This window comes from Ammospiza nelsoni, chromosome 5, assembly GCF_027579445.1.
Source record: "Ammospiza nelsoni isolate bAmmNel1 chromosome 5, bAmmNel1.pri, whole genome shotgun sequence".
In the NCBI taxonomy this organism is placed as follows: domain Eukaryota; kingdom Metazoa; phylum Chordata; class Aves; order Passeriformes; family Passerellidae; genus Ammospiza; species Ammospiza nelsoni.
Window position 1 is genome coordinate 29,977,523 of NC_080637.1, and position 18,933 is coordinate 29,996,455.

The window sequence follows — 18,933 nt, forward strand, 5'->3', positions numbered from 1 at the left end:
TAGTGTATCAAAGCAGCTAGGTAACAGCATTCCAGCAGATATCTAAAGAACTGACATTTAAAATCACAGCAGTCTATTTTCACCTGAACACATGAATGTTTTTGGTATAATATTCTACAGGAAAGAAAGAAGAAAGTCCTGGTTTGGTTCCTGATTCTTAGTTCCTTGTCCTGCATATATTTTGTCTGAAAGCACCTTTGGTAGCTCAGCTTACTTTGGTAAGTCTTGCTGTAATAAACACAGTTACCTATTTCGTTCTAGGTTTATTGATTTATTAGCCTTATAGGTAGAGTTTGGATATCTGTGAGCCCTTTCCTTGCTCAGGGATTTGGATGCTCTTTACTATTAAAATTCATGATTCTATAAAAATATTAAAACACAAGAAAACTCTCTGAACTGAGAATCTGTATGTATAAATTAGGCAGAGATATATAAAGATGCAAACATACCATGCAGGGATGTTCTGCACACAGCCATACAAGCATGAATAATCTAAAAATACAGCAAATAAAGACTGGCAATCCCAATTTCTTCTATGAATAGAGTCCTAGTAAACATTACCTTAGCTGATGTTTTTGCTAAAATGTCTTGCAGTTCCATAATTTTCTGCACAAGTCCATGGAAGTCATTACAAGTTGGGCATGCTGGAATAATACAATACATGTTAATAAATTAATTCACAATAGGATCAATCATGCCAAAGTTGACAAACAACACAATTAAATCCAAGGTTTTAAGAAAGCTTGTAGGGCAGAAAGAAGGTAAAAAGCACACCTTTCATTTTATGATATAAGAATTAATAGACTTACTGCGATTAAGATCTGGGCACTGAGAAATAAATCCTTGAGGCATGACAAGTAATTGCACATCTTGCATTATGCCCTATGTGTTAGTGGAGAGAAAACAAAAGGATACATTCTTTTTACCTTTCAAAATTATGTTTTTTCATTCACCATGTAAAACATTAAAGCCCACAAAGAAAAACTACCTGATTTAAAAAAAAATACTTATGAATAAATAGCCTTCATGTCTGGACCCAATTCAGTGTTGGAAGAATAAGTAGAAATAAAAATAGATAGATGTACAAGCATACTGAATAATTTTTAGAGACATAAGATTAAATGTCAAGGTATAATTATGTGGCAAGAGTTTGGTGGGTTTGAATTCATTGTTATTTTTAGTTAGTCACTGCAGAAAAGCTTGCAAATGACCTTTAAAAAGTAATTTGAAAACAGTTGCAGTTTCAGCTACTTAGAAATACTCTTTTAAATAAAATGCAAATTTTTTACAAGCTATAAGTCTTAAATAGATTTGAAGACTAAAGAAACCAGAGTCAAGAAAAATATATTAATGCAAACCCTTAATGAGTTTGTGCTGGTTTTGGCTGGAGTAGAGTTAATTTTCTTCACAGAAAAGTAGCTGGCATGAAGTTGTGTTTTGGATTTGTACTGGAAACATTGCTGGGATGTTACAGAAATTACACAACAGCAAGGCCTTTTCTGCTTCTCCTACCACCCCACCAGTGAGGAGGCTGGGGATGCACAAGGAGCTGGGAGAGACAGCCAGGACAGCTGCCCCAGCTGACCAAAGAAGGGGTCATATCTGAGACCACAGGGTATCAGGCACAGCATTTAAAGCTGGGACAAGAAGGAAGCAGGGAACGTTTGGAGTGGTGGCACTTGCCTTCCCAAGTAACCATTACAGAGCCCTGCTTTCCTGGGGATGGCTGAACACTTGCTTGCCCATGGAAAGTGGTGAATGAATTCCTTGTTTTGCTTTGCTTTACCTATCAAACTCTGTCTCAAACCACGAATTTTTTAGCTTTTACCCTTCCAATTCCCTTCCCCATCCCACCAGGGAGGAAAAAGTGAGCAAGTGGCTAGGTGGTGCCAGCTGGGGTTAGACCACAACAAATTCTGACGGGGATCCTTCCACAAACTTGCAAAATGCTGAGAAACTACATGTCTGTTACACAGCTGCAGAGCTGCATGTTGTTAAGAGCTCAGGGAGATTTCAGCATGAAATTCAACTACAATGTTTGGAAAAGGATGATTTCACCCAGAAGAATAGATCTCATGCTTGCTGGCAGATTTTACATGCTTAGTTAAGATACAATTAGCAGCCAGTACGCTGCCCTCCAATAGCAAAGGCCAAAGAGCAATTTCAAAGCAATCCAAGAGCTGTGTTATGATTACAGAAGCACAAACTGATTCAGCACAAACCAATGACCTCCTGAGGTCATCTGCTCCAACTTCCCTGCTCAAGCAGGATCAGCTACAGCAGATTGCCTAGGACTGTGTCCAAACAGTTCTGACTATCTCCATAGTCATCTTTCTTTGACAAGCCTCATAGTAGAATTGTTTTCTGATGTGGAGAATTTCAGGTGTTTCAGGTTTTGCCCATTGCTTCTTGGCCTGTTAGTGGGCCCTAGTGAGATAAGTCTGGATTCCTTATCTTCATTTCCCTCACATTTATCCACACTGATGAGATCCTCCTGAGCCTTCTCTTCTCCAGGCTGAACAATTCCAAATCTCTCAGCCTCTCATCATATGAAAGATGATTCAATTCCTTTAATAATTTATTTCACTCTATCTATCAGGAGTGCATACCTTAAAATAACCATGTGCAGTATTCCTCTGTCCCAGCCAAAAGGTTGTACCCAAAGGTAAGTCCATGAAAGGCTTCTCCACAACTCTTTCATAAATTCTGAAAAGGAACAGGAAAATACAATCCCAGGTTGTTATCATTTAATTTACTCAGAGCTCAAATATTCCAAATGTGACAACTTCTTATAAAACAGCACTCTTTACTTACTTATTGCAGTCCACATGTAATATCAAGTGAGAGGCACTGATTGCTAAGGAAAGTCTGTGCCATTTATCATCTGCCAAAATGTATGGGAACACTTCTGTGTGGGAGCGATGACTGCCTGAACGATAATGCAACCTGATTTCATTTCGATGACCGCTGCTTTCCAGCTCCAGGTACCTGTACCACAAATGCATCATCATGTCATGAACCATTCTTTTCAGCACAGCAACATTTTACATAAGACATCTTCTCATCATCATGCAAGAACTATATAAAAAAAGGAAGAAAAACATGCAGACACAAAGGCAAAAAAGTAGACTCTTTTCAGATTTCCACTGCATCTCACTTCTCAGTGACAAATAATAGCAGGTTGAAACTTTCATGTAACTACACAAGATTCCAAGCCAAATGTTTTCCTCCAACAAAACAATTTTCCATAACATGATCTGAATTACACTATTATAAATAATTGCCTTATACAATGAAAGCACAATAGCAATACTCTGAAGATCTGAATGCACAAAAGACAACTCCAAGTTCTGCAGTAGCCACATCATTAGTAATTACCAAGGGAAGTAAAGACTGAGACTGAACACTGCTTTGTTGGCTTTTATATGAACTGTTACACCTTCTTTCATTTTCTGTAATAAAATTTCTCCAAATATATATAAAATCAAGAAATGCTAACTCCTCAGAACAATTTATATATGTGTATTTATTTGCTTTGTTAAATTAGTATGTGTATTTGCAGGGTGGGTGTACACATTCATATATACACATCTATATATGTATACACATATATATGTAAATATGGATATATGTTTAGCAAAAAATCAACAGTGCAGCTGTGCTAAGTGCATCTGGCAGATTGCAAATACAAGCTTTGATGGTGAAATTCCAGCTGTTCAATTCAAAAAGCACTCCACAACCAAACTCAGTTCTTAGACAGGCTGTCTCACATGTCGGACATCTTCTGGGATAAAGCCTGACTAACCGTTTGTCTTTTTAAAGTACTAAGTTTCTCATTTTAAAATTCCCCAAGAAAATTATTTTTACACAGGAAAGAGAAACAGAAATAGAGATTCTCTAACAATCATTTGCAACCTAAATTTGAAGAGCAAGGAGAATAACGGATGGGGTAAGATACACAACAACTGGGAGAATGGACAATTCATTTTTGTCTATTTTTGTGGCTACATGTGCAGTCAGACATGGCAGTGGCTTGTAAGCTGAGTGCACATCATGGGTGATGCCATTTACTTTAACAGACTACCGATATTAAGGAATAGAAAAGACAATGATTGTTGTTTTGAAGAGTAAAAATGAGACCAAATCAAAACTAAAAACTGAAACCAATTCAAAACTATCCTGTACAATCAACATCCCTAGGAGAAGGCTGGGCTTACTGCACATCCTTGCTTCCTTCAGGCTGTTCCACAGTGGAACACACCAACCAACAGCACAAAAACAACTAGTTTTTTTGCAAAACCAGCAAAGGACAATTTCTTCTTTCTCCCCAGTATTAAGAAAGCAGTTAACTAGAGTCAGATATAAATTTTATAATCAAATTACCTCCTCATCGCCCAAAAATAATTTTTGCATTGGCAAGAAGTGGAAACTAATTGAAGGCCGGGCTGGAAAAATTGCACAACAGTGGCAGGACATCAGTCAACTTAATCACCTCCTTCATAACTCAAGCTTCAAGGATAAAAATAAGGTTACTCTCAACCCGAAAGAGAGGAGAACATTACAGAACTTGACTCCTCCAGCAACTTTTAAGTGTCTCCACCCAGCTGCCAAAAATAAATGGAAAACAAAAGGCATGGATATGTTGAAGCATTAATTGCTGGTAGAACTAAGAGCTCTCCTTCATTCCAAGTCAATAGCAGAACCAATGGCAGCACACAAAGTTGCCGGCAGGGAAGAAACTACACTACTAGACATAAAATCACCAGAGAAGGTAGAAAACAATCACTTGTGTTGCCCTTATGCATGTAAGATAATGAAACCTCTGCAGGTGAACCATGGATTTTCCAATAAAAAGAAGACATTGCTGTATAAATTTCATGAATTAAGAACTGCTGAGAGAGGATGCTGACAATTGATGATGCTGTAATAAGCAAGGAAATTTTCCTACACAAAACTGCACAGAAACTGTGGACACTTGTGGTTTTGTTTTAATGATGATTAACACACTGTTTTGATATTCACAGATAATATCTTTTATTCTTCCATTTGGTAAACTAACAAATATAACTACCTTTGAAATGAGAAAACATGCATCAAAATGAAAAAGAAAATAACAGCCATTAGGAGAATTATTAGGAGAATCTTTAATGGTTTATTAATAATCTGTAGAGGCAGCAGCAAAACACAATTAGAAAAGCAAGTGAAATGACAGCCAAAGCAATACTGCTTTCAGCTTGAACAAATGCCATGATGCTGAAATACAGACATGAAAGTGAATCATTTCTACTCAATTCTTTTACAAAATGCTGTGCTTGCTATTCCCCTTTTCTACATTTGTTTAACTGCCTGGACTTACACAGCTCTGTCTCAGCCTCATGAGTTTCAGGAGATAGGACAAGACTCAGCAGTGACAAACATATATGAGTGAAAATGCAGTCTGCCCACAGTGAGGCTTCTTGTTCCATCCACGAGGCTGTAACACTCAGGTGCATGGTTTCCAAAGGTTTGGAAGAATCTTTCAGAAAATACACTAAGCAAACAGACCTGGATCTTAGAAATTCATGTCTGGTGATAAAACCACTCTATAGTTCTCGGTACAGTCCAGATCACTAATCATTTGAGAGAAAAAGGAGGGTGCTGCCAACTCCTGAAGGACTTGCTCCCAAAAGAAAGACTAACTGCATTGTACTGCAGTCTTCTCCTAGCCAAGAATCTTATTACTGAAAAGCTTCAGGGGAACCTCATCAGCTGAATCACCAGTTCCTTGTCCACATCAGCCTAGCCCAGCCCAGTCATTGCAGTGAGAGCAGCAGCCAAAGATATCCCATTTTAAACATCACTGATGCTTCTCCCAACAGCCCCAAGGTCTTCTATGCTGCAGAAGGCAAATGACTACTGGCGTAAAAAGTAAACCACAATGAGAAACCCAACACAACAGCAGAACCTGCACCTCTCTTTGTAAAATCCGTAATCTCTGTGGTTGTTAATCAATACCAGCCTACCTGATTTTAAGTCCCCCCAAACAACCACACCCACCTTGGGGTAAACTTGGATTTAACTTCACAAGGAGATGATATGTGCTTATGTTTTGCTATGTTCAACATGCAGAGAAGAAAATGCCAACCTGGAAGAAAAGGTTGCTACATCTGTGTAGATCACTCTGTGTGTGCACAATCACTGCAAAGGCAACAGCCAAGGCCACAGCATCAGATCAGCTGCTCTGCCTGGAAACCAGCCAGCCAGTGATCCCTAATGTACTGACTAGGGAGGAGCCTGGCTTTGTAAGAGGAAGAAATTTGTTTTGAATGCCCTGGAGGAATCTGAGACAGAAAACAGTGATGTTTGCTCTGCTGCTCAGCACTGATCTATTGTAACTTCTAGGTAAGAGCTGGGACTCAGCAGATCTGTGCACTGTGGAGCTCTATGACCATCCACAGGGCATGTGGTCACACCAGCCTGGGCACGACCTGCTCTTTGGGAGGTGACAGAGTAGCACAAGGGAGACTCTGGAAGTAAAAGTCAGGATGTACAGCAAAAAGTTAGAGATTTAGGGGGTGAAACACCAGCTGGTCTCAGTGCACACAGTAGATGTCTTTGAGAAGAGGGAGGTATGGCCATTCCAGTGTTGGCAATGCCAGGTCTTTGATGGCTCACTTATTCATGTGGCATCCTTTCTCACACAACAAATGCACACACTTATTCCACACAACTAATAATTCCGACTTGCATTTACACCATGTAGACAAGTACTTCAGAAGCTAAAGGCAAAATATCATGTCTGCTGCTTAAGAATTTATAACAGGGAGGTGGGGTTTTTTAAATTTTCCTACTCACATTTATAGGTATAATGCTAAAATATTTCTTCGTGGCTCTTTGGTCTATACTGAAAAAAAGGCAAATAAATAAAATTAAACAGCAATATGTACTTAAGAAAAAAATTTTAAATCCTTATCTCCATTACTTATAAAAAAATCTTTATCTGAAGATTTTTGCTATCAAAGTTGTGCCTTTTTTGTTAAGTTTATTAACATAAAACATTAAAAAAGAAAAAGGAGATCCTACAAAGTAGACCTCATTGCACAATAGCAGCAAGCAATTCTGCTAGGAGTAGATTATGAAGACACAAAAACAACTCATGGAGCACCACTACCACATTCAGCAATGCATTATTTGCTGTTTTCTGTGGTATCATGACTGGGTGGTCAGGAGCGTGAGTTTTATTCTTCTATGTTTCAGAACACTTAATCTGGAAGTAACACTAAGTGTTATGAAACACTAACTATAAGTTTTTATTGCTTAGTGCATCCCCCTAGAACAACATGGCACCAAAATATCCCCAGACAGATTATAATTTTTTCAATCGACATGATTCTATGGTGTCTTCATTTTACCCATAAGAATCTAGTTCCCATCTCTAACTCATACTACTGCTTGATCTTACTGTTTTTATCCTTTTCCATCTAGAGCTCTACCTAGACAAGAGAAGACTGGCATTTTTATCAGGGAATTATTAGCTAAAAAATTTCCTTTGCTTTTCTGGAAAAGTTGTAGCCCTTAGTGCAAGTGCACAATGGGCAGGAATGCCACCAATTCCATTTCTGACCCATCCTTTTGCTGAATGTAGTTTTAAAGCCAGACTGTCATTTTCTGATTTAGGGCATTTTTGTACAATAACATTGATCCATTCATTAAAACCAAATCTTTTGACAGACACAAACATTCTCACAGCAAAGCTTGTGGGGTCTAGGATGACATCCTTGCTAAAGTGGGAAAATGAGAGAGAGAGAGAGAGCACAAATATAAGATTCTCTGGAAAACTTTCTCAAATATCTTTAATGCCATGATTATTACGTATATGAAAGCAGAAACCCCAAGTGAAGAGAGCTCAAAAAAGAGAAGATGCATATCAACACAGATCATATAAACAGCAGGACAGCAAAACCATTCTCTCAAATTTCTATTATAAAACTGGTGCTCCACTTCAACTCATATCCATCTTGATGATCTCTCACACTTTTTCCCTGAAACTGGTGCACTTTTCCACACTGACTGGTGGGAACAGGCCTGGGCCAGTGCTGCTTCACAGACTGCCCTGACATCATCTGCAAGGGTACTAACTGCAGGAGACAGAAGCATGCCAAGGAAGATGCTAACAATTATGCAAAATGGACAGCAGCAAGCCAGCGCTCCAGCCTGGACACTGTTTGGTTTACTAGCAAGCCCTTGACACTGCCAACAAATCTGCATCAGCACTGCATCAAGTGGGGAGAAAAAAAAGGAGAATGGCATTTCTCAGGGCACTTGTCTAAGGTGGAAAAAAAAAGTTCAAGTTCCTGCTCCAAATCAGGCAGAGCAGAAATTAACCTTGTGAGGAAAATGCCTTTGAAGCACCCCAGTCAGACACCAACTGATCATTCTGGCATTTACATCTCTCTTGTTTATTTTCTTCCACCACAAAAACAGTCATGCACTTCAGCTTTGTTTCAGCACAGCACTGCTCCCTGCACTGGACAGATCCGGAGAACAGCTGTGGAGGAGAAAGGTGCATTCATGATGTGCTCAGGTGATGGAGCCAGCACTGGGACATGCACGGAGGAACACCCTCCTTGTTGGGATGTTCATGGGAGAGAGCATCCAGGCAAGAGATAACAGCAGGGCAGAGAGGCACCATCCACACACATGCACCTGCACAAGTTACTGCTGCACAGCTTCTCTCCACACAGAAAGAAGCACAAGGCAGCAGCTAGGAAAGTGAGATTCAGTACCCTGATGTGGATTTGGAAGTTATGAAACAAACATGTGAGGCTGTTCAAATTCTTTCCAACACTGTGCCACTCAGTGTCTGTGCCTGATTCAAACTAATAAAGCAGGCAGGAAAAAAAATGTGTGTCAGTAAGATATTGCTCTTATCAACTCCTTGCAGCCCCTCATCTGATTTCAGTAGGACTGCTGTGGTCTGGAAGCCTTTGAAGTCAAGACCCTGCCTCTCACCTCAGAGACCTCTTTGCTTACCTCCCAAATTCTGAGGTCAACCAAATCAGGGAGGCAAAATCTTGCCTTACCCCCACAACAGTGTTCATAGCTTCTGCTGGGTTTAGTGCTATGATCCAAGAGCCCATGGCCATCACAAGAGCAAGATCCTCCAGCCCATCCAATGCTACTGCTGATGACAAGGCAAGGCTCCCAGCTGGCCTTTCCACAACCCTTATGGGAGCTTAGAAGGAGCCAGAAGCAGGAACTGAGGTCTCACCAAGCTCTTCAAAGCACTCCAAGGAAAGCTGTTCTTGCAAAAGGTGTTGGCTTGGTCTTGGAAAAATCCAACCCCAATATTACAGCACATTGCCCATGCTGTTCCTATTTGGGCCATGGATATGAAATCAAATTTCCAAATTTAAGAAATAATTCTGAAACACTAATTCATGTCTTTGAGCAATTGCTCTCATTCCTCTCATCTCTCCCACTAGCTTCATTTATCAATATATAATATATATTCCATTTTGTTCTCACTAATATATATTCACATTGCCAGGAATATGAATCTTGCCTGCCTGAAGCTTCCTCTTCTACTAAAAATCAACAAGGGAAGAACTTTCTCAACTCAATCACTGTAAAAACAAACAGCATAAACCATGCCTCTCATTCCCTTTTCTTGACAAATTTTCTCCAAGGAGAGAAAGAGGACTGTAAATACAATAAAGAACTTTCTAGTAGATGTATTAGTAAAAGAAAAAGGCAGTTTCAACATAACTGTTTCCATTTCTTACCCCAAAAGAATACAGATTTCTCCGTTATTTGTTTGCTCATAGAAAGCCTTATACACAACATAGGAAGAAAAACAAAATCTGTCAAAACTCGCATTTCAGCTATTTCAGTGCCAATTTTCAACATCACAGGAAGAAACAAATCTTCTGTCTCTTATTCAAGAAGGCCTGTCACTAATCTCAATTCAATAGGTTCCACATGCATATAAGCATTCTGTAAGATGTTCTCAGACTATTCACCCTGGATTAGCTGGCACTGCAATGATTTACACTGGACAGGCTGGCCTCACTTGATTTAACAAAAGTTATGGAACAGTTAGGTGCATGAACTACAGAAACTTACATCCTATTGCCAATTATTATTCTTTTTCTTTGGTCAGAGTATAAACTAAACTGAAACAAAAAACCCCATATCCAAGCAAGAGTGACATGGCATCAATCAATTTTATGATAATCTTTGTAGCCAACACTCAAAGAAACAGGTCATTCCTAACTCCATGAAGGCATTAAACAGAGTGTAACACAAAATAGCTGCTTTACAAATATTTCCATCTAACACCATGCTCAGGGATAGAAGTTAAATCTCCCAAACCAACACAAGCAAGGAACTTTTTTCTTTTGGGACAAAGAGCCTGGTCAAGCTGTCAGTGTCTACAGAGAGAATCCTTTGTCCCACAGAATCTTCTCACGCACTGGAAAAGCTGTGAATGAATGAATGAATGAATGAATGAATGAATGAATGAATGAATGAATGAATGAAAATACCTTTTTTTGACACCTTTGATGAAACATGCAAACTACATCCAAAGAATAGAATACTGACACCAGAGAAGTTTAAAATCACTACAGGAATTCAAAAGCTGTTACAAATAAATTCCAGTGTGTTCATAATTACTATCAGACCAGTAAAAAATAAAAACTAAGATTTAATACCAAAAAAACAAAACACAGAACATTACCTTCTCTCTTCCAACAAAGAACACCATGGAGCAGAAGTGGACCAGCTTATTTCTAAAAAGCAGAAATAAGCTACTGCCTCTTTTGGCACAGGGAACAGCCATATACAGCTTAAACGTTTGAAAATTAATCCCATATTACCTAACATCTGCTCTGCAATTATTGGCTTAAGTAGTAAATATTGGCTTAAGTGGTAAATACTGAAAGTTTTCTCAGTGTAAGAGTTTTGCAGCAGATTTTGTGGTGTCAGAGAGGACACTTCACACTGCAGTCCAGAAATACTGCCACTCATACATCAAAAGCAGGGAACGTACAGTTCCACCTCTATTTTAATACAATGGTCAAATGAGAGAACAAAATTCATGCATCGGGAATTCACCTCTGGCAACTTATCTCCTTGTAGAATAAATCAGTACGAGAGAAATGTCACAGATAAGTTCCTCCTACATACTGAAAGATGTTTGAAACTGTTGTGCAGTACAGCCCATTTGACAGCAGATAATCACAAGACACCAACTGCTGTGAAAACAAATGCTAAGGAAGGCAGAAATTTAATAAATTAGTAGAGATACAAATTAAGTGTAGGAAATGCCTGTCCATAACATACTATTGATTTCAGTTCTCTGTTGCAGGATATAAAAAGCACTAACGAAAGGAAAGAATCATTAAACTACAATCCAGCAGCTCCATCCTTTAAGGGCTTAATATGCAGTATCTCAAGAGATATGAATGTAAGATTAGTTACATAAAGCCATCTAACCACAAAAGGAGGAAAAAGCTTTACTATCATCAGCTCCACTGTTGATGATTAAATGAAAATATATGATGGAACAGCAAGACTAAACATATATTACAACCCCATTACAGAGCAAAATCAGCTCTCTGCTGACTCTTCCATCAAGAAGGTGGTGAGACGAATTCAGAAGTGTAGAGGATAATACAGATTAAACTGAAAGATGAAACACAGAGCAATCAGTGTTTAACAGTGATTCTACTCAATTTTAGCTATCCCTTCATTAACACAATTAAAAATATTTACCTTGCTACCATGAAGTACAACACATTTTATGTAGGGCACTGTCTCTGGTCAAGGTAAAGCCCTGAAGCCAAGAAGACATTTATAACTTCTATCTTTCAGGCATATGCCATATAAATCTGCCATATATAAAAGATGCGTTCAGCTGCTTGAAATTCATCCAAACAATTACTGATGTGTAATTTGAATTCTCTGACACCACAAGAATTTCGTCTGAAATTATCACCTCCATACTGTGCCCAAAGCTACCACTGCCTGAACTCCTTGGCTGCTCTAATCAGTGGGGGAAAAGCAATGTCTGTGGAAATGTATGGGCAAGTTAGGAAAGGACAGTTACAGGTATTGTTTCAGATTCTTTCACTTTAAAACTAAAATTAAATATGTATTGTATTAAATATTTTAATACATTAAATACTACAGAAATGCATTATCATTGTAAGAGGGGAAGTCAGCTTTGATACTTATTTAGGAAAAGAACAAAACATTTAAGTGAGTATGAAAATATTACTATATTTTCAGTAGACCATTTCAGGAGCATCTTTTTGTGATGACAGCAACAGCCCAACCTCAGCAAATGCCCAAGCCTGAGACTTAATTCTCTCTGATAGCCCAAGAACAGCATTCAACACATGACATTAGAAGGGAAACGTTGTGAGACCAGCCCTGTAAACTTCTTAAGACACAAAGCCTTAAATAGCTGCATGACCATGTCTCAGTGGAAGTATTCATTTTTGATGATTCTCAAAAGGGAGCCAGCAAAAAGGGACAAAAATAACAACTTCATAAAACTAGACAACACAGACTGAATCAGTCAACTCTGAATCACATAAACGATTTTAAGTTTATAGACAAAATTATAAATTTAAAAAACCCCTACAATTTAGGAAATGCCCTTAATGTAAATTCACATAATTGCACCAACATCCCTAGATCCATGCAAAGAGAGGATGAGTTTTACTCTGACTTATTTTCAAAAACACCAAGTATTAATAAATGCACCTTTTCCCACTTCTTAAACATTTTTATTTTCTTGTACCGTAGAAATGGTTTTACCCTAGAACCAATAGTTGCCATGAAAGTTCTGTAAAATAAAGCACATGAAAAGGCACTTGTGTGATAACTAATTACATCATTCAGTTACTGCCACCTTCAGCCTTCCTCACCCTCATTCAGCTCCTCACTGCAGAAATGTCAGAGCTAGTACTGACCTCTGTAAACTGAACTGCAAGGCAGCAGCTCAATGCTAGTGCAACTTTTTTTGACACCAGTGTGATAAAAGGCTGAAGCTAGTGCAAACCAGTCAGGTCTGGCATTGCTACTTTTCCCACTAACTACAATGACTGCTGCGACAGAGACTTCACAGAAAGTTAACAACTAAAAGAACTGCTATAGCCAAGTCCCTGGTCAGAGGTGGGCAAGGTCAGAGGTGGAGATCCAGCACTGAAGAAGCAGCTATTGAATATAAGCCATCCAAATGCTTCCTTTTAACATCTACTTTCTCTTGTCTTTATTGTCATTCATCATAAAAGAACATTAAAACCATAAAATAAACTACACAAGGTGCTTGTCTGGTTGCAGTATTACCCACACCTAGGTCAGCCCTCATTTCAGCACAGTTCAGCTGAACAAACACTGCTCTGGCACACAGACATCTCTCCATACAATCCTAGCACAGAAGAGACCTGAATGTGTTTATTAAAAGCCAAAGGGCACATCTAATGCCATCCATGAGACATTTAACTACTTCTTTACAAGCATGAAAATCCTTTTATAAACTTGGCATAATGATCCTTGGGAGTGTCGTCCTTCTTCTTGTTTGTTTTGTGGTTTGTGTTTTGGTTGGTCTTTTTGTTTGTTTTTTTACAAACAGCCAAATTGCAGAAGATGAGGCCTCTTCTGCAGGAATTGACTGGAGCATCTTCCAGCACAAAATAATTGTCACCATGCTTCCTAATGAAAACTTGTACACTTATGTAAAAGAAACAGACGTTTTGCTGTGCTTGAACATGTCTTTTTTGTTGTTGTTGTTATTTTGTAGTGACACTGTCAAGAAAGAATTATGGGATGGTACACAAGAAAATAAAAATAACTAGGAACCTAAAGCAGAGCTCACCTGTTTCTTGCGCTAATGACTGTTTAGAAAGTGCACATTTGAAAACTCCTTTTTATTCTGTCAGAGAATGATAGGGCAGTTATCTTTAATAGCTATTACTCAAGTATATATATAAAAAGTATCTTATTTCTCTAGCAGTCTTGATTCTATTGAAAGGATAATCCTTAAATCCTATGTGTCATTCATTTTAGTTTTTTAAGGTTGACAACATTTTGAGTAAAGTGCTTTGCCATTCACGGGAAGATGTAAACCCATAACTGGAGGATATTTTTTTCTTTTTTAAGACTGCTTGCATTGTCAAAAACAATGAAGAGGGGGACTTACAGGGCGAGGCTTTGTCAGTCAGCATAGGTATAGTGACATACACAGGGACAGTTTTACACCAGCTGAGAATCTGCTCTTTGTGGTTACAAACAACAATGCAGAACTAGCTTTCCATGCCCTTGGTGGTAAAAGACATGTAAAGAAAAACCCCTCTTGACCTTCCCCTGTGACTTTTGACAAATCTCCACAATGTACCTATCCAAGCACTATAAATAGTTACAAGTTATCTGCTACACAAAAATCTTGTTCTGATTTATGGTAAATTTTTTATGCATGAATTAATACACTTGCATTAGCCAGCAGACAGGTATCAGTACTTACCTGTGATCTAAATGGTGAATAGAGAGAATAACCCCTGAATTCAAATGGGCTTGTTTTAAGGTCACCAAAATTGTGAATTCACATTTATTTCTTAACTTCTGAAAAAAGATTTCAGCTGTTTCTGGAGATGCCTTCACATTTCTTGAAGTATCTAAAATAAACATGAGAGGAAAAAACACTCAGTATAAAATCTTACTTGACTTTACATTCTCATTCAAATAGCTTACAAAATAACAGGCTATTTCTGAGAAGCAAAATTGAACAGGCAAAAGCAGGGATCAAAGTACTTAAAACATTAGTTTTGCATACAGTGGAAGCCATTTAAATGAAAGAGAACACATTTTCTAGGACACCTGTTCTGTTCTAGGGAGGGGTGGTGTTTTGTTCTGATCCAGGGTCATAACCCTTACTTTCTCCAGGGGTGGCAGATGGTACCTTTAATATCCCATCCAAAGTTTGAGCTTACTAGCAGTGAAGCACAGTGACAACACCAGACATGAGCCTAAACCCTGACATGTGACCTGAGCAACTTTTTAATGACTTCTAAAAGATATTATGCCTAATAGCATAAATATATAAATAAATAATTTAAAAAAACAACAAAATTTACTCAGCTTTAAGTAATAGTTTAAAAATTCACCAAATTATAAAATATTTTATCACTAATTATTTGCTCCATTTGGGTGGCATTTTCCTGCTGCTTCTTGCACAAGATGTAATGAACATTTATTGTATACATGTGCCACTACTCTAACAAAGACTTTTAAAAACCCACACAAAGCCTAGACAGATGCAATATTTCTGCTGAATTTGCACATAACATGCATAGAAAATAAAAAAGGTCCAAGCTTAAAACCTCTAAAGAGATAATTTACAAATAAGATGTCAAATGCTAGAAAAATAATTCCCAATCTCCAGAATACATTATACCAGAAAAAAAAATATACATTTTTAATGCACAAAATCAATTCATTAGCATGTGTAATCAACTGTGTAAGAACTAAATCAGTCCACAAGCTTCTTGTCACAGCAATTTGACCATTCTGGTCTACTTGGGACACTAACTCAGGAATAGCTGTCAAGAGTGGACAGCAACAGAACTGGTGATTTTCTTCGGCAGCACTGGAGCTGAGCTCTCAAGTACACCACTTTCAGCTTACACTATTCTAAAAACAGTTTTACTCTTTAAGCTGGACCCATGAAGATGCTGGTCTCCATTAACAGAAACAGTTCATTGTGGCTTATGGATCAGGAATATTTAAATATCTGTTCAGGAAATGCAACAACCTGTGCAACTGTGAAGTCCTAACCAAGCTCCTGAACAGTGTCACACCCAGCTGAATTTCATTTGTTTTACACAAAGGGGAACCCAAAAGAAAGAAAAAAAAGGGAAGAAGTTAATTTCTACCAAATTCCTATGATATTCTCATAAGCAACTGACGAAAAAGTATATGCTTAACACCCCTACCCTTAAAGAAGGCCAGTCCATAGATTTATAACTATTGCCCCTCCCTCAGGCCCTTTTATTCTAACTGGAGCTATTGGGATGCAAACACGGCACTACAGCTGGCCTGTGTTCTAGCAAGGAAACAAACCTTCACCATCACATGGATCTCTCCAGAACCACCCCAGTCCTCATTGCTGTGTGAGAGGCAGGGGAAACCAAGCTGCCACAACACCTACAAGGCAGGAATAATTTATGAGGTATCTTCATGTCACCCTGAATCATTACCTGATCACTACAGTGGATGAGAATTTTCCATCCTTTATTGTATAAAACCTTATCTGGGTACCCTATAATCGTCCATTGTGACCTCAGATAACCTTCTTGCATACAGACAACAGTAGCAAGACCTCATTGCATCATGCTGGCTGCCTAAACACTAAGGTTACCATCACACTAACTGCTGGAGTGTTATGTTACACTGCCAAAACACATGGCCATTCAGCTTTGGTATTGCAAATAGGTCAGATTATACTTGCTGCTCAAAAAAGCTACACAGCCTTTTGAATTATTACTACTCTTATGAAGCACAACATTCTTTGCTCAGGGCAGGCACCAGGTGGATTTCTTAAAAGCAAGATGACTGAAAGGTCCTTGATCTGTCAGATCCATTCTTTTCACACTAACACAAGAGTGCAAATCCCTCCTTCCAATTGCCTTTGAACACTAGCAGTAGGCGCTTGATAGATCACCAGCTGTGCTCAATAAATATTGCTTCAGGCTTCTTCTTGATATCTGTCTCCTAGTAATCAGTATAAGACCCAACAAAAATACTTCACTGGAACGGGGCTTCTTCCATAATAGCTTGGAAAAATCAAACTGGTATATCTTAGTCAATAATTTCCAGTTTTTCAATAGTTACCTAAAAACCTCATACTGCAAACATTTCTAGTACACAAAACCAGAGGCATATTTTTTTTCAACTTAAGAGTGCAAAAATAAGGAGAGAATTATTAGTTTGAATGAGAAATTTGTCACTAACCACAACATGTATATTTTGGGTTTATTTTCCTAGAATATTGTGTGTGTTTGGTTTGACCACAATTCACAAATCACTAGTGTCATCACTCCATCTTTAACTTACAGAAACATGAAAGTGACAATTAAAGAAACAAAAAATCCAAACTCAAAGCATGTCTCATTCCTTGTTCAGGCTAGATCCTTTAAGAGTCAACATTTCAAAGCAGCCTGAAAGCCCAGTGAGGAGAACCACTGACCACAAGACCTGCAGGAACTCAGCCCTTCAGAAGACAAGCTCAGCAGCTGCCTGTGCTCCCTGAAGCCCCCACTTTTAGGATGCATTTCCCCCCTCAGAGGCAATCTGCAATCAGAGCTCTGCAGCAAACACCAACATCACACCAGCATCTCCTGGAGGTGTCAAGAGCAGACAGTGTCATTTCAGTCATGGTCATGAGATAATAATCACTGCACTTTACCAAAGACAGCAAGTAACTTTCACCAGGACTTGCTCCACAAGTCCAAAGGACTTCCACCAGTTCAAACAGGTAGTGGAGAAAGAAGCAGTTTTACCCACTGCAGCCATGCTCTCATCTTCCCTGTGGTGACAACTGCATTCATAAAAACTTATGAGGAACTATTACAGGCAACTGATCCAGTCTTAACTGATCCAGCCATGTCTCCTCACAAAAAAAAAAAAAAAAAAAAAAAAAAATTAAAAAAAAATCCACAGCACAAAAAAACCCAAACCAAAACAAAACAAAAAAAAAGGTGCTGGAAGTCACCACCAACAAGTTATGGGCAGTAAGCAAGAAAATACTAAATCATACTAAACCACAAGCCATTGACTACCATTCATTTCCAGACCACAATAAAAGAAAACAGTTATTAAATGGAATAAGTACCTTTTCCTAGTAAAGGGAGTGCTCTCAAATTTTTGAAGAGCATCTAAAAAGTACACATACGGTATGAACTGAATTATAAAACAAATTCCTGCAGAATAGTCTTTGAAGGAGGCATTCTAACTAATTGAGCTCCACAGTTTGCTTTATGTGCACATAATCATCTTCTAATAGCAGCATCTATAAATCAATTCTGCATCTGACTGTAGCTCTGCTGAATTATCCAAATTACATTCTAGTGGCTTATGAGAAGGAGGGCTGAAGGCTAAAATGTGTCTGAAAAATATAATTGGCTCAATTTTGTTTGAATTTCCTACACTAGGAGGGATGAGTGTCACAAGCATATACTCCCATCCTGTCACGTTCCCATATTCAAATTTTTGGTTAATATTTTTGTAACTAGGGATTTCACACAGCCTTCAAAGGGCAACTGTTTACTTTATATGGTTATTTTATTTAGATAACAAATATAAACTAGGCTGCATCCAGCCAACCGGGCAGCATTCAAAGCCAATCCAATAGCAAAATCTTCACAAGGCTGACAGAACAGCAGGATTTTAAGGGGAACACAGTGCATTCAAATTCAGGAGTTGCATTCCTCTAATGAAAAATGAAGATACAAAGAAGTAAAACAACCTTTATTAGACTAAAGCCTTGCTAGATGTGATATGCATTAAATTCTTCAGTAGAAAGGCTGGTTGTTTTGCTATTTAAACTGATATATAAGATCAGCTCATAAAACATTTTGAACTACTTTAGCTATAAATTTTTCTATTCCCTTCTCAAAGATTCCCAGTTGTTTTAGAGAGAACAGCAAAAAAAGCAGCTGTAGTTTTCCAAACCTACATGAATCTGAGTCGGATTCTCCAAGGCTGCAGCAAGGAGCCCTGCAAGAGTCTGGGGGAAGGTGTTGCAGTTTCAGCTAAGTTTAAAAGACTACAAGGTACAGGGTAAACACCAACCCTGTAAGACTCCCACTGGGGCCATTCCCAAAGGGTGTGCCTACACTGCAGGGCCAGGAGCACTGCCCAGCTCCCAAACCTGGGGGAACTCTTAGG

At 38.5% G+C, this 18,933-nt stretch overlaps 1 protein-coding gene across 2 annotated transcripts in view; it reads right to left on the minus strand.

Moving 5' to 3' along the window:
* The window catches only part of NELL2 (neural EGFL like 2), a 135,420-nt gene that overhangs the window by 101,870 nt on the left and 14,617 nt on the right, over positions 1-18,933 (minus strand). For both annotated transcript variants that reach the window (XM_059472921.1, XM_059472920.1), the window contains exons 3-7: positions 14,513-14,663; positions 2,815-2,988; positions 2,610-2,706; positions 810-882; positions 562-644 (exon numbers count right to left, since the gene is read on the minus strand). In XM_059472921.1, the coding sequence (XP_059328904.1) occupies positions 562-644; positions 810-882; positions 2,610-2,706; positions 2,815-2,988; positions 14,513-14,663 (578 nt within the window). The remainder of the gene's footprint in view (positions 1-561; positions 645-809; positions 883-2,609; positions 2,707-2,814; positions 2,989-14,512; positions 14,664-18,933) is intronic.